Raw genomic sequence first — 16,614 nt, 5'->3', positions numbered from 1 at the left:
AAAAGTTGTAAAAATAATATAGAGAGCTCCTATATTCCTCACCTAATACCAATTTCCCCTACATTTTTGTGGTATATTTGAATTTACCCATCCCCATTGTTTTCATTCCTTCCAATATAGTATACCTTTCATAAACTTCATGATTTATTCTTTCTTTGTTTTGTTTAAAGTGAGCACCTATATCTTCATATATCTCCTTATATAAATGGTAACAGCATACAGTATATATATATATAGTAATATACTATACAGCATATACTATACAGAACTACATCTTGTTCTTCTACATTAAAAATTATGAAGATTGGGGCACCTGGGTGGCTCAGTGGGTTAAAGCCTCTGCCTTCGTCTCAGGTCACGATCTCAGGGTCCTGGGATCGAGCCCCGCATCAAGCCCTGCATCGGGCTCTCTGCTCAGCAAGGAGCCTGATTCCCTTCCTCTCTCTCTGCCTGACTCTCTGCCAACTTGTGATCTCTGTCTGTCAAATGAATAAATAAAATCGTTTTTAAAAAAAGAGAAAAGAAAAAATCATGATGTACATTCAATAGGAATATACAGATACTTCTCATTTCTTTATACAGTTACTTAGAACTCTACTGTGTGCATGTACTATACTGAGTTCAAGTAGTATTAAGTTGGTGGCTATTTGGAGTCATTATAGTCATTTGCTCTTTCAAATAGCTCTGTAGTGGATAACCTTCTGCATAAACCTCTTCAGATTCTTTCCCAAAAGTATATGTTTGCATTCCTAGAATTGGAATTGCTTGCTCAAGGAAAAATGCTTACCTAATTTTGCTAGAAACTGGCAAATAGGCCTGTATGGTAGTTGTACCATTTTTATTCACTACCCTGAATGTATGAGAGAGGTTACTTACCTAAATAGCCTTCTAAAAGACTAAATTATCAGACTTTTGGGTTTTTGCCAAAGTATACTTTGAATTTATTCCAAAATTTAAGAATCACTGACTTCATCTTTTTCCGATCCCTTCCCCCCATGACTTCCTATTTCACTTTTCAATTTCTATACTTTATCTCTCAAATTGCACCACCATATAAGAACTATAAATTCTATTTGCATTATTAACATTAATTTCAATGTAATTCTGCCTTTTATAAGTTTTGTGTCTTCTTCCTCCCTCCAAAAGTGAATGTTTTATTTGTGCTTTCTTTCAGAATATATATCTAGGTGTGAGAACAAGAAATTATCTCTGAAAAAGAATGACTATAAAATAGATTCATCCCAATGGGTTATAGTGGAAGGATATACAAAGCATGGACTTAAACAGCGATCTCAGGAAAGACATTTTAGCCAAGTCTCATGTGCCTCTGAAGACATGTCCCCTTTCATTCAGCATACATCTCTCCCTCGACATCAAACATTTAATACCAAAGAGAAATCTTATGAATGCCAAAAATATAAAAATGCCTATGGACAGGACTCAAAACTTACTACACATCAAGAAGGTCATACTGGCAAGGAATTATATGACTGTAAGGAATATGGGAAGGCCCTTAATAGAACTTCAAAACTTAGTTCATATCATTCAGTGCATATTGGCATAAGACCCTATGAATATGAGGAATGTAGGAAGTCTTTGAATAGTGACTCAGAATTTATGCAACATCAGGTAATTTTTACTACAGAGAAAGCTAATGAATTTAAGGAAAGTGGGAAAGTCTTTACTAGTGCCTCACAGTTTTTTCTACGTCATAGCATTCATACAAGTGAGAAACCCTTTAAGTGTAAGGAGTGTGTTAGAGAATTTAGTAATGGTACAGCCCTTATTCGTCATCAGAGGATTCATACTGGTGAAAAACCCTATGAGTGTAAAGAATGTGGAAAGGCTTTTAGTACTAGTTCAATATTTAGAGTACATCAGAGGATTCACACAGGTGAGAAACCCAATGAATGTAAAGAATGTGGAAAAGCCTTTCGTCATTCTTCATACCTTACTCAACATCAAAGAATTCATACTGGTGAGAAACCTTATAAATGTAAGTATTGTGTTAGGGCATTTAGTAATGCTTCAGCCTTTATTCGTCATCAGAGAATTCATACTGGTGAGAAACCGTACAAATGTAAGGAATGTGGAAGAGCCTTTAGTACTGGCTCAATACTTACAGCACATCAGAGAATTCACTCAGGTGAGAAACCCTACTTATGTAAGGAATGTGGGAAGGCCTTTCGTCAGTCTTCAGACCTTACTCAACATCAAAGAATTCATACTGGTGAGAAACCCTATGAGTGTAAGGAATGTGGAAGGGCATTTCGTCGTTCATCAGAACTTTCTCGACACAAGTTAATTCATGCTGATGAGAAATTGTATGAATGTAAGGAATGTGGAAAGATCTTGAGTAGAGATTCAGTACTCATAAAGCATCAGAAAATTCACACTGATGAGAAAGCCTGGGAATGTAATGAATGTGGGAGAGTTTTCACTTGTGCAACATACCTGACCCGGCATCAGCGAATTCATACTGGTGATAAACCATATACTTGTAACAAATGTGGGAAAGCCTTTCTTCGTTCTTCAGACCTTATTCTGCATCAAAGAATTCATACTGGTGAGAAACCCTATGAATGTAAGGAATGTGGGAAGGCTTTTGCAAGAGGCTCAAATCTTAATCGCCACCAAAAAGTTCATAATGGTAAGAAATAGTATGAAAGAAAGTTTTGTAAGACATTTAGGCATATCTTTCAGGTAACATGAAATGAAAGAGAAACCACAGATATGTAATATAAGAAATCCTAAGAATTTATTGGTAAAATATAGAAATATAATAAATAGAGAATGCCTTATGTGTTTCACAGTTTAACTACCATAAGAATAAAATGAATATTGGAAGGCTTCTACCAATGGCTCATTCCTTTCTAAATTTTAAAAACTTTTTATCATGACTGGAGAAAAGTGAAAGATCTTTTTGTTGCATTTTTCTATTTTAAAATACTTTAAATCCACTTTATTTTTTTATATGGCTATATGTAGTTTGGGTTATGCATAGCTAAAACACTGTTTTATCATAAGTTATACATTAAATTTTTGAATTTATTTTGTTCTCACAAAAATTCTTTTTTTTTTGTATTTTATTTATTTATTTATTTTATTTTTTCAGTTTCCAACATTAATTGTTTATGCACCACACCCAGTGCTCCATGCCGTCCTTAATACCCACCACCAGGTTCACCCATTCTCCCACCCTCCTCCCTTCTGAAACCTTCCAAAACCATCAGAGTCCACGGTCTCTCATGTTTCATCTACCCCTCCAATTTACCCCAATTCACTTTTCCTTTCCTTCTCCTAATGTCCTCCATGTTATTCCTTATGCTCCACAAGTAAATGAAACCATATGATAATTGACTTTCTCTGCCTGACTTATTTCAGTCAGCATAATCTCTTCCAGTCCCATCCATGTTGACACAAAAGTTGGATATTCATCTTTTTTGATGGAGGCATAATATTCCATTGTATTTATGGACCATATCTTTATCCATTTGTCTGTTGAAGGGCATCTTGGCTTTTTCCACAGTTTGGCGATTGTGGCCATTGCTGCTATGAACATTGGAGACAGATGGCCCTTCTTTTCACTACATCTGTATCTTTGGAGTAAATACCAGTAGTGCAATTGCAGTGTCATAGGGTAGCTCTATTTTTAAATTTTTGAGGAATCTCCACACTGTTTTCCAAAGTGGTTGCACCGACTTGCATTCCTGCCAACAGTGTAAGAGGGTTCCGCTTTCTCCACTTCCTCTCCAACACTTGTTGTTTCCTGTCCTGTTAATTTTGGCTATTCTAACTGGTGTAAGGTAGCATCTCGATGTGGTTTTTGATTTAAATTTCCCTGATGGCGAATGATGATGAACATTTTTTCATGTGTCTGATAGCCATTTGTATGTCTTCTTTGTAGAAGTGTCTGTTCATGTCTTCTGCCCAATTTTTGTCATGATTATCTGGTTTTGGGGTGTGAATTTGAAGAGCCTATAGATCTTGGATATTACCAAAATTCTTAACACAGCACAACTTACTCAGTAACTATTTCATGATGCTATTTGTGCACAGTTTTGTGACATTTTATTATATTTTTAGCATTATAAACTTGGACTTAATGAATCTTTTTATATCCCAACATCCAATTTGAAAACTCTTCAATTGATCTTTTTATAATAAACTTTTACCTGCACATCTTTGCATCTGTACCATTTCATTTAAAATATTGTTATTTTAAGTGGTTCCAGACTGGCTCAATCAGAGGAGCATGCAGCTCTTGATCTCAGGGTTGTGAGTTTGAGCCCCATGTTGAGTGAAGAGATTACTTAAAAATAAAATCTTTTAAAAAACAAAATATCATTACTTTAAGACATATATTTAATATTGATAAAGTGATAGAATTATTTCTGTGTATAAATTAATATTTTTATTTCATAAATATGATATTTTATTATAATAATTTTTTCTAAATTTTTAAATTCTACAAAAATCCAATAGAGTTGACTTTCATCCCCCAAGGGGCTATAACTATTGTCAAATTGTTGGAACAAATCCTTTTATAAATTTATTAAAGTGTAATCACATTATTCAAATTGCCTCATAAATTGCCTTTTAATGACAAGATATGTCATATAGGACATTCCATGTGATTAAGTATATTAATAATGTTAATATATATGATTGTACCATTATTTTTACCAAGCCTTTATGGTAAAATACTATGACTGACTCCACTTTTGGTGTTTATAAGGAATGTCATTTTTAGCATCCTACTTGGCACACTGTATTTGTTTGTCTTTTTTTCATTGTTTTTGAAATAATCCATACATACCTTTTACCATGTACACATTTTAAACATGACAGATTAAACTGGCTTCCCTTTGATTGTACTGTGTTATGCCATTTTTCTCTCTTCCCTTCTGTGCAGTTTTTCCTAATGATTTTGCTCAAGTATAATGTGGGGACATTAAATTTTTTAAAAAAATTATTCATTTCCATTGCGATGTATTTCTGTTAAAAACATATTCCTATATATTGTTATACTTTATGTGAAATGGCTAGTGACTATATTCACTAGCATACTTGGGTTTTGTAAGGACCAAATGAGTTAATTTACACAAATGCTTATAATTGAAACTTTAACATACTCATTAAAATAATCCATTGTTAAGATTATTTTTTCCTTTGGCTATTTTATTATATATGGAAAGGCTTTTAACTATGGTGTATATTTGGTTTAATATCAGAAATTTAATATTAGAGAAAAATGCTAAATTTCCAGTGAATATAGCAAAGTCATCATACTTCATTCCTTCTTGGTCATGAAGAAAAAAACATAAAATGTATATGTCAAATCCTAACATTTATGTCAGCATGAAACATTATTGAAAGTGTTATTGCCCATATTGTCTGGCTGATTTAAAAATAGTACTGGATTATAGGAACATCTGACTCTTGATCCAATGCATGTTTAAACTAATATTTTGCAAAGGATGAAATATGAATAAATAGTGATTTCTTTGAATATAAAGTTTGCTGAGAATCCTACACAGGAAAACCTTAAGAGGTGGCAAAATTACTCATAGAACTTATAACTCTAAATCCAGACATATAAAAAATTTTAAAAATCCACTTATGTATTGCAACAATTAATACTTGAAATCTCATACTGGTGCTACAGGGATAAAGAGGAAGTTTCCATTTATCTGGGACTCAAACTGCCTTAATAATGGGGTTTAGCTTGGTTAGTGCAGGTGTCTCTGAGGAGGTCTGATACAGGTGGTTCTGAGAAGTTTGGAACAACTGTGAACTAAAATCAACAGTTTCTACTAGGAACTATGGCCAATAATAGAACTTATTACTTTTCTGTTGCTGCATAACAAATTGCCATGATTTTGGCAGCTTAAATCAACACACAATTATTATCTCAAAGTTTCAATGGGCATATATGAGGGCATGGCTTAGCTGGGTCCTCTGCTCAAGGTCTTACGAGGTGGCAATTGAGCTGTCAGCTGGGGTTAGTGTCTCACTGAATGCACAGGGTCATCCTCCAAGTTCACATGTTTGTTGGCAGAATTAATTTTCTTGAAGCTGTGCAATGGTGGCTTGCTTCTTCAATAGCAGCAGAAGGTATTTTTACTTTTCTCTGACCTATAGATGTTTTAAAAGCTACATCTCTCAGATCCTACGCATTCAGGATAATCTCCTTTTTGATTCACTTAAACTGTTTAGGGACCTTGATTATATCTGCCCAAATCCTTCACCTTTGCCATATAACTTAACATAATTATGGAGATGATATACTGTCCTTTTTGCCACATTTTATTCATTAGAAGCAATATATGGAGGTGTTAGGGCTGACGTACAGAGATAAGATACTAACTGCTTCAGTGGCCTCATTGCTTGTTTTTGAGGCAAGAGGAAAGCAACCATCTTTTCATTTGTGAAGGTAGGAACACACCACACAAAACAACTTTTGTTACCAGGTCTCTCGGTTCTTGTCCCAGATGTACCAAAGTATTGGGAAACCTGAGACCAGAAGGGAGAGATAGAGTTTATTGAGTAGGTAAGTATAGTACACTCAAGAGAGAAAGTGGCCTAGCCAGAGTGAGAGTGGCTATGACCTCCAGAAGCTCTAGCTGCATCCTTTTAAGCCTATTTTCTGCAAAGGTAAATTTGGCTTTGATTGACAATTTTCATTGATGGTGGTTATAGAACATTTTGGTCTCTGCATGTGCCTACCCATGATGCATTCTGTCATAATTGTTTTTACTTATACTTTTATTTATTTACAAATGTATATTTATGAGTTTCTAGTGAACTTTTGCTGTGACCTTAAGGTTACTTAACCTAAAGTGGCACCTTTTGTGTGCATGCTCAGTTCTTGGATGTCCCCTTGTGGCTTTTGAGCCAGCTCTGTGGCTAGGCCACTTGGAGGTGGCTCTGAAGGTGTGGCTGTTAACTCTTGGGGGTGGCCAGCATGTGCTTTATCCCTCCTTTCTCATGCCTAACTAGCTGCCTCACACTTTTAAGTAATTCTTTATCTAAGAAACAATCCCACATCATCTTTGACATCTTTGCTCTTTAGTGTCCAAAACATTAACAAGTAGATACATGTAGTTAGTTAAATTTAGATTTAAAGTAAATAAAATTTAAACTTCATTTTCTCTCTCATTAGGCACATTTCAAGTGCTCAACAGTTGCATGCAGCCAGTGGCCATTGTGTTGGGCAGCATATTGTAGAACATTTTTGTCTTTGCAAGAAATTATACCACACAGTCCCATGGCATAAATTATCTTTCAGTTATTGAATTATAGAAGAAAACTTGGTGTTCATTGGCTCTGCTGCATACCCTACAGTGATATCCATAGACAGGGAGAATTGGCACCAGGTACTCTGTGGCTTCATCTAGATCCAGGAGAAAAAAGTTGTATTTTATCATGCTTTTGCACATTAAACTATCATGAGAGACCAATTTGAAGTTGCCTTGGTAGAAAATTAACATAGAGAAGTCAACAAACCCATGTACAAATATTCTTTTCTAAAATTTTAAAAAAAGATTTTATTCATTTTTGAAAGAGAGTGAGAGAGCATGAGCAGGGAGTGGGAAGTGGTGGAGGGGTAGAGGAAGGAGCAGACTCCCCACCAAACAGGGAGCCTGATGCAGGACTCAATCCCAGAATTCTGGGATACTGACCTGAGCCAAAGGCAGATGCTTAACTGACTGAGCCACCCAGGCACCCTCATGTACAAATATCTTTTTTTTTTTACTTTTTTAAAAAATTTCTTTTCAGCGTAACAGTATTCATCATTTCTGCACCACACCCAGTGCTCCATGCAATCCGTGCCCTCTTTAACACCCACCACCTGGCTCCCCCAACCTCGCACCCTTCAAAACCCTCAGATTGTTTTTCAGAGTCCATAGTCTTTCATGGTTCACCTCCCCTTCCAATTTCCCTCAACTCCCTTCTCCTCTCCATCTCCCCATGTCCTCCATGTTATTTGTGATGCTCCACAAATAAGTGATACCATATGATAATTGACTCTCTCTGCTTGACTTGTTTCACTCAGCATAATCCCTTTCAGTCCCGTCCATGTTGCTACAAAAGTTGGGTATTCATCCTTTCTGATGGAGGCATAATACTCCATAGTGTATATGGACCACATCTTCTTTATCCATTCATCCGTTGAAGGGCATCTTGGTTCTTTCCACAGTTTGGCGACCGTGGCCATTGCTGCTATAAACATTGGGGTACAGATGGCCCTTCTTTTCACTACATCTGTATCTTTGGGGTAAATACCCAGTAGTGCAATGGCAGGGTCATAGGAAAGCTCTATTTTTAATTTCTTGATACAAATATTCTTTTAAAATAGAAGATCCCATAGAAAAAAAAGTGCTTTTATGGTAGTCACAAAAAAATGAGCTATGAAGAAAAAAATTAAACAGAAATGTCCATAATCATTATGTGAAATAAATAAAAATTTTCCAAAGCAATTAGAAAATGAAAAAATAAAAGGATATAACATCTGGAATTGCAGTACTGATATCATTAAGAAAAATCATAATTCCTTAGGTTATAAATGTGATGTAATCTCAATTAAAAATACCCAGGAGTTTTTTTTAGACATATGAACTAATTCTAATGGAAAAATAAAGAAATCAGAATAACCAGTAAAATTCTGAAGAAGGAGGAGAAGAATTGGATAATTGGGACCATCAGATATTAAGATGTATTATAACTCCATAATAATTAGGAGTGTAGCTCTAGCAAAAATTTAATAGAACACTAGAAGTACTTCAAAATCCAGCTATAGATCAAAGCACATAGGAAAGATAGTATATGATAATGAAGGCATTTTGGATCATTTAATACCCTTTGAATCTTGAGGAGTTAGATGTATTATATGTATATGTTATGTATAGGTTTTACAACAAATGTTTTTAGTAGCCATATGGCAAAGATAAGACAAATTTGTATCCATATTCAAACAATCTGAAAGTTCACTTAAAAATAAAAAGAGAAGGCATACTTTTAAATTGATAAGACTGTTGACTACAACCTTAAGGAAATAACATCGGGAATGGGAAAAAGTGACATCAAGTGGCCTCTGATATGATACATTGGGAAGGGCACAATGTCACCCAAGGAGTATTCTTATCAAAAATATTTAGCCTGAAGTTCAACAAGGGGAAATAATTTTCTTAAATGTGTAGAAGAACATTCTGGGGGAGAAAAGCAGTCTGGATACCAAAAATATGAAGTTTTGAGGTACAAGAGAGGTATGAACTGTTCTAGATCTAAGCAGACTAATGAGATATGCCAACTAAATGCAATGCATGACTTTTGTATGTTGGATTTTAACCAACTGAGCCACCCAGGCGTCCCTGTATGTTGGATTTTAAAAGAAACTTTAAAATCATTGTTGGGGGGCACCTGACTGGCCCAGTTGAAATAACATGTGACTCTTGATCTTGGGGTTGTGAGTTCGAGCCCCACACTGGGTGTAGAGATCACTTAAAATAAATAAAACTTAAAAGAACTGTTGAGATAATTGGGAGAAATTTGAATATGTACCATATATTAGATTATAATATTGTGTGATCAACTGCTAAATCTCCAAAGTATATTTAATGTGGTTGTATTAGACAATATTCCAATTTATAGGACATGTGTAAAATACGGACATGTCTGTAAAACATAGATTATACAATTAATGGCATTATCTAATTGGTTAGCCACATGGGAAAGAGAGAAAAAAAAATTGGATCCCTAATGTGCAGCTGCAAGCAAACTAAAATGCAGATGGATCAAAGATGTAGATTAACAATTGAAACCAAGGGGTGCCTGAGTAGCTTGGTGGGTTGAGCCTCTAGCCTTTGGCTCAGGTCATGATCTCAGGGTCCTGGGATTGAGTCCAGCATCGGGCTCTCTGCTCGGCAAGGGGCCTATTTCCCTCTCTCTCTCTGCCTGCTGCTCTGTCTGCTTGTGATCTCTCTCTCTCTCTCTCTGTCAAATAAATAAAATCTTTAAAAAAAGAATTGAAACAAAAAAACATCCTAGATAAAACCATGGAAGAAAATAATAATGTGAAATTAACTTAAAACCATGAAGACATTGTAGTAAAATCTATTTGTCTACTTTAGCATGGCAAGATATTTGAAACACTATTGAAAAAATATAAATTCCAAGCTGAGAGAATTTTTAAACAGGAAACTGTCTACATGTACCCCTGGGGCTAATAATACAGTATATGTTAATATAAAAAAGGAAAACTGTCTATATTACTTAATAACAAAAATAGATACTACAAATCATTAAGAGAAAGTATAACCAATGATCTAACAGAAACCAGGTGAGTATGAAAAAAATATAGAAGAAAAGCTGCAAAGGAATTTTTATTCCTTTGGAAAGATTTTCATCTCCTTTCCCAATAATATATATATAATTTAGAGATGTAGTTTTCACTTATCGGACTGAAAAAATAAATGTGGTATCTAATATTTTAGCCACAGGCTGGGTAAACAGGGATCTACACATGTTGCTGTTGGACAGTTAAAATGCTATAACTTAATAAGGGCAGTAGCAAATACCTATCAAAAAAAGTGGAGGTACACATTTCTCCAAAATTTTTGCAACAGATACCTGGAGACATATCCACAAGAAACAAGAATATAATTTATGGGACTAGCCTAGTAGCAAAAGAGGAGTAGGGTCAATTACCAATAATAAGTTGGTTAAACAAATTATCATACATCTTTTCAATGGACAAGATATAGTAAATTAAAAGAACAAGGTGTGTATATATTAATATGAAGTTACAAATATTTTAGGTGTGTATGATCAGTTAATACGTTTGTTAAAAGTCTACCATATTTTTCTACCATATTTATCAGACACAAACATATAAACAAGCAACCGCACACCTGTTGTCGTGGTTGGAGGGTGGTGAATGCACTGGTTGCTTGGAGAATATTGGGTGTCCAGGAGACAAGTTTGCAAGGTGTTCAGTTTTCACCTTATGTAATTTATCTTTTATTTATCATATGCAAAAATTAGTCAACCTTGGACAAAAATTTTAAATCATTTAAAAAAATCAACCTTGGCGGGGCACCGGGGTGGCTCAGTGGGTTAAACCTCTGCCTTCAGCTCCGGTCATGATCCCAGGGTTCCGAGATCGAGCCCCACATCAGGCTCTCTGCTCTGCAGGGAGCCTGCTTCCTCCTCTCTCTCTCTGCCTGCCCCTCAGCCTACTTGTGATCTCTATCTGTCATATAAATAAATAAAATCTTTAAAAAAAAACCAATCTTGGGTTGTAATCCGTTTCTACTCTCTGGCTATCACTAAACTTTTTTGACCTTGGTTTCTAAAGTCTGTATATAGAACAGAGCAATGTTTCCCCAGATGGGATCGAGTGAGCCAAGGGCATTGGCAGCCTTCTGCCTCTCAGGCAGTGGTCACTAAATAACATTAACTTCTGATTAGCAACAGTATTCTGGAGAACACTGACCCATCTCACAGCGCTGGTTCACCAAGGAGGGCAGTTGGCCCTAGGCATAGGCATTTAGAGCCAACGTGGTGCTGTCAAGGGTAGAGTGCGCTCAAAGGATTCTGGAGATTGTAGTTCAGGTCTCGCAAACGCCTCCAAGTCGCACAGGCTCGGATGCAATTTGTTAAAGAGTTTTATCTTTGGCCTTGTTGGTACTTTTGCTTGTGGCGTCCGCTGAGCTCCAATCCCTTCTTCGCACTGCCGGACTTCTTGGGGCTGAAAGGCTCACTGGTCGAATGGGCACAAGCATAACCTTGCGATTGGAGGTCGTATATCTGGTCAGCTTGTGCATTTGTTGCCGCGGAGTTACCAGCGAGCTGCGCCTTTAACATGGGAAGGTTGATTACGTGTGGGGGAGACTGGGACTGACCAGCTGTGCTTCCGGGAGCCACCGCCTTCTTGAGGACAGAGGTGCCCTCGGCTCTTTGATATGGTACCTGAATTGGGGCGCGTCTCCAGCTCAGGATCTTGATTGCGGCAGGTTTTTCTGCTCTAGGTCTAGTCTCCAGGAGGCCCTGTTCCCCAGCTGTACCAGAGACAGAAAAATGCTCAGAAGCAAGGTGGTGCCGGGTAGGGGCATTCGCGTCGGCATCTCCAGACACGGCCAGCTGCCCAGAGGCCATTCTGCTGCAGCTGGAGCCTTGGTCTCGGGCGGAATTTGTCCATTCTCTGTCCCATCCCTGTCAGTGTATCTGTGTGAAGTGGAGAGAATGGACAACGGGGAAGCAGAGGATAGGGCTATCCTTTGAACCGGGTTGTTCTGGGAATCGAGGCTCACGTTGCTCTGCTAGCCCTGCAGGGCCAGGACTCTGCCCTTTTCCAGAAGGGGAGCCCCGAGGACGACTGCACGTGGTGCAAGACTGAAAGCCAAGATCCTGGTGAGGTGATGCTTCCTTTCTGTTTCCTGAAACACAGTGCGCCTTTGCCTTCTTTATCCTGCTCTTTTCTGGATAGAAGCATCTCTTTCAGGACCTCCTGACCATTTCCTTCCACCCCATCTACTCAGCCGTGCCTAAATGCCCCCTCCGAATGGCAACAAATGTTCACGACTTTTTTTTTTTTTCTATAAGTCGTTGTTATTCCACGTGGGGTAAAGAATGTTGATAGAGAAGTGCACAGAGAGGAAAAGGAGGATATTCTTTGCTAAATGAATCTATTTTACCTGGACTATGATGTGATGAGGTCAGGTAGAGCACTTGAGTGGGAAGTGCTCTTCACATCTGGAAGATTATGATCATCTCCACAGACTGTCCAATGGGAGTTGGGTTGGTGCTGTTCAGCGTTCATAGGACCTCAGCCTCTTTGTGAATCTTTCAACAGATTTTGGGAACTCAGAAACCAGGAACATTTGTTACAGTTTAGTGATGCCTAGTTACAGGTTGGATTATACCAGAGCCCAAGTTGTTTGAAAACCTTGTTGCTAGAGCCCAGACAGGGAGAGGTCTTATTAGTGCCAAATACCAAAATGAGAAGAAAGATTAAGTCAATTAACTGCCCTCAATATTTATACTGGTATTTCCAATTATTCTCATTTTACTGTTTATGGAGGAATCAAGTGTAGCAGTCATTATTCCTTGGCTTCCCTGTGTGTTGGAGTGGCAAATTCGCTTTTCCCCACATTTCTCACCAGGATTATAATATGATTTTTACTTAATTCTATAGTATATGTGTGTAGTTATTACTGTGTAAGTATTAGAGCTGAGCCAAGTAGTATACTAAGCAGACATATTAGTTCTAGAATGATGTTTGTTTGTTTGTTTTCCTGGAACTAGTTATCTTTTAAAGTTATTTGCTCAGTTTTCCACATTTGTGTGCTAACCCATCAGAATGTGTAAAACTTAGTGTCACTTGGCTATCAATAATATTCTCCATTATGTCACGGTCATCAGTATTTTAGTTTTTCAGTACTTTCTTCTGGTTTCCTTTGTTTTACTGTTCCTGACTCCAGTGGTTGTGCTGCAGACTTGCTACATAGCTGTCATCCTGGTACTTTCCTTTCACAGTAGCACTGAATATTCTGTTCTCTCTCTCCTGTGACTCTTATTTCCCATCATCTGGATGCCCAATATACCTCTTCGATGGTTTACTCTGTGGTTTTTATGGAGCACAACCTGTTACTCTCAAGCAAAGATGCATAGGAACAGGCGGGGAATATTTGGAGCCTTTGCTTGTCTGGACTTTAAATTGGTTCTCAACCAGGAACAATTTTGCTCCTACCTGCACCCCCTCCAGGGATATTTGGCAATGACTACAGATATTTTTGTTTGTCAAAGTTGGGATGAGAGTGCTACCAGCATCTAGTGGAGGTCAGGGTTGTTGCTAAACAGCCAACAAACAGTGCATAGGACAGCACCCCCTCCCACCCCCCAGAGAAAGAACTATCCAGCCCTAAATGTCAACAAGGCTAAGTTTGGGAAACTTTGCTCTAAATATGTCTTTATATCATTTTCTAGAGTTTAATAGTGATATTTAGAAGTCCATTGCGTTTCTGATTCCTGATACTTTATGTACAACCTGTTTTTGTCTTAATTTTTTAAAGGATTGCCTATTTCTTTTATTATCAAATTTTATTCTAAGATACTTTTGTGAGGTGATCCCTTTTTCTTTGTTAGGGCTAAATGGGTCAAGAGTGAGCAGAGGGAATTACCCTCTACTGAAAATTATATACCAAGCGTTATTAGACTAAATGATGGCTTATACTATTTCACATGATAGAGAAATTTTACTTGGCTGGTCTTTGTACATCCCAAACCTGGTTGGATACTGGAAATATCTTACTGAGAATGGGTGATCTATCTTCAGGAATTGGAAAGTTTGAGAACATAAATTAAATCATACTTACATCCAGTATGTCAGTAAACAGACCCAGCCTGTTTGTTCTATTTATCCTTTCCTATAAACACTCTTATCAACTGTATGTTCACCTTTATCTTTTCTCCTCCCATGTGAAATCCTTTGTTTTTATTATAACCTTAATACACAGATTTATTTTTTCAGGGACCGATGTTCAAAGATGTATCCATGGACTTTACTCAGGAGGAACGGGAATGTCTCGATTCTGATCAGAGAGATTTGTACAGAAATGTGATTTTGGAAAATTATAACAAGCTGATATCAGTTGGTAAGCATGCCTGTCTCTAAAAATTCAGTCTTCCCTCTGGAATATTTGCTTTTCCCATTGTGCATTTCTCAGCTCCTTTCAACTATCCTATATATTCCATTTCCATGTTCCCAAAGAGAAAGCTTGAGCTCTGTAGAGTTGAAAATGTGCAGCTATGCTGGGGCTGAGGCTCCATCTTCTCTAAATAATGACCTTTCCTCTTTGATTTTGAATTCTGGGCCTCTCATAGTAAAACAGTTTACCATTTCTCTTGGAAGTAGGGCTTTGCATTCCTAAGCCAGGTATGGTATCTTTACAGGAACAAGGAAAAGAAGCCTGGATGATTGGCTGAGAGCTGACAAGGGCCTTGCTTCCAGGTGAGTGTGTGATGGTCAGGCAAGGAGAGAATATTGAAGGATGCAACCCAGCTGCTTATAAAAGAAGGAACTCTGTGAGATATTTTCTGGGACGTTTCTATCAACAGTCAAAACCTGTAAAGAAAAGTAAGACCTCTGTGCCAAATTGTTTAAATGTCCCTACGTTTACCTCTACCTCCCACTTCCATACTTCTCTTTCATGCTTCCTTCCCATTTCTAAGTGGGAAGTATAACCCTTGTGCCTCTTCAGTGACCAGGTTCTACCCTTATTTTGTATACAATTCTTACACAGTTGCCCCTCTTCTTTTGCATTTAGATTTGTGTGTCATTTTTCTCTTTAAAATTTTGAGACTTCTCTTCCCTGAACCAGTTTTCTTTTTAATTCATTATTTTATATATTTATAATTTCTGCTTCCAACCAACAGTTACCGATTTTATAATTTGTATGAGGTACGTTATTAAGTGATGGAAAGATGATAAGATTTTAAACTATTATGTTTATGGACTAAGAAAACCTATGAACATGCCGTAAATAATTTTTTAAAAGTAGAATCAACTAGGGGCGCCTGGGTGGCTCAGTGGGTTAAGCTGCTGCCTTCGGCTCAGGTCATGATCCCAGAGTCCTGGGATCAAGTCCCGCATCGGGCTCTCTGCTCAACAGGGAGACTGCTTCCCTCTCTCTCTCTCTCTGCCTGCCTCTCTGTCTACTTGTGATCTCTGTCTGTCAAATAAGTAAATAAAACCTTTAAAAAAAAAAGTGGAATCACCTACAAGGGGAGTTAAATAGGGCAGTCAGAAGAAAGATGTAAAGATGGGAAAGTCAAAAGCTCCTCTCTCTTAGATCATGGCTGCTATAACAAAGTATCAGAGAATTGGTGGCTTCTAGACACAAATTTATTTCTCACAGTTCCAGAGACTGGGAAGTTCAGGACCAAGGCTCCTACAGATAGAATGTCTGATGCAACTCCACTGGCTCATAGTTGATCATCTCGCTGTATCCTCACAGGGCAGAAAGGAGATCTCTCCGAGGTCTCTTTTCTAAGAGACAGCTTTGCCTGCATGACCTAATCACCCCCAAAGGCCCTACCTCCTAATACTCTCATCTGAGGGCTTAGAATTTCAATATATGAATTAGGGGGAGATATAAACATTCAGTGCATTATAGCCCTCACAGAGATGATGTAAGACCTGGCGCATTGGGAGAGACTGCAGTCACCCCTGTAGAGTATTGGGGATAAAAGGCAAGTGCCTGAAATCCCAAGGCAGAGAACACAGGCAAGGAGAGACTTAGGTGAAGGAGAACCTACTGAGCCACCCAGGCACCCCTGATTTGTCTTATTAATTTTTAGAATACTTCCACAATTTGTTCTTTCCCTGTAGATAAAAATATTGTCATGGGCACCTGGGTGGTTCAGTCAGTTAAGCTTCTGACTCTTGATTGCGGCTCAGGTCATGATATCGGGATGATAAGATTGAGCCTATGCTAGACTCTATGCTGGGCATGGAGTCTGTTTGAGGATTCTCTCTCTCCTTCTCCCTCTGCCCCTCTCCCCGCTCTCTGCATCTCTTAAACCAACAAATAACTAATATTTTCAATTTTT

At 37.7% G+C, this 16,614-nt stretch overlaps 1 protein-coding gene across 1 annotated transcript; it reads left to right on the top strand.

The window, feature by feature from the left end:
• The first annotated feature begins 1,182 nt into the window (after nucleotides 1-1,182).
• On the top strand, nucleotides 1,183-2,995 carry LOC101686696 (zinc finger protein 420-like). The gene has a single exon (XM_013062767.2). The coding sequence runs from the start codon at nucleotides 1,336-1,338 to the stop codon at nucleotides 2,659-2,661; it is 1,326 nt and encodes a 441-aa protein (XP_012918221.2). The 5' UTR covers nucleotides 1,183-1,335; the 3' UTR covers nucleotides 2,662-2,995.
• Nucleotides 2,996-16,614: the final 13,619 nt, after the last annotated feature.

The sequence above is a fragment of the Mustela putorius genome, unplaced genomic scaffold (assembly GCF_011764305.1).
Source record: "Mustela putorius furo isolate JIRA1106 unplaced genomic scaffold, ASM1176430v1.1 tig00000174_pilon_pilon_pilon, whole genome shotgun sequence".
NCBI classification, from domain to species: Eukaryota; Metazoa; Chordata; class Mammalia; order Carnivora; family Mustelidae; genus Mustela; species Mustela putorius.
This window is presented reverse-complemented; position numbering and strand designations above follow the sequence as displayed.

Bases quoted from the DNA above. Each gene is read 5' to 3' on its own strand.
- LOC101686696 (XM_013062767.2), top strand. From the start codon at position 1,336: ATGTCCCCTTTCATTCAGCATACATCTCTCCCTCGACATCAAACATTT.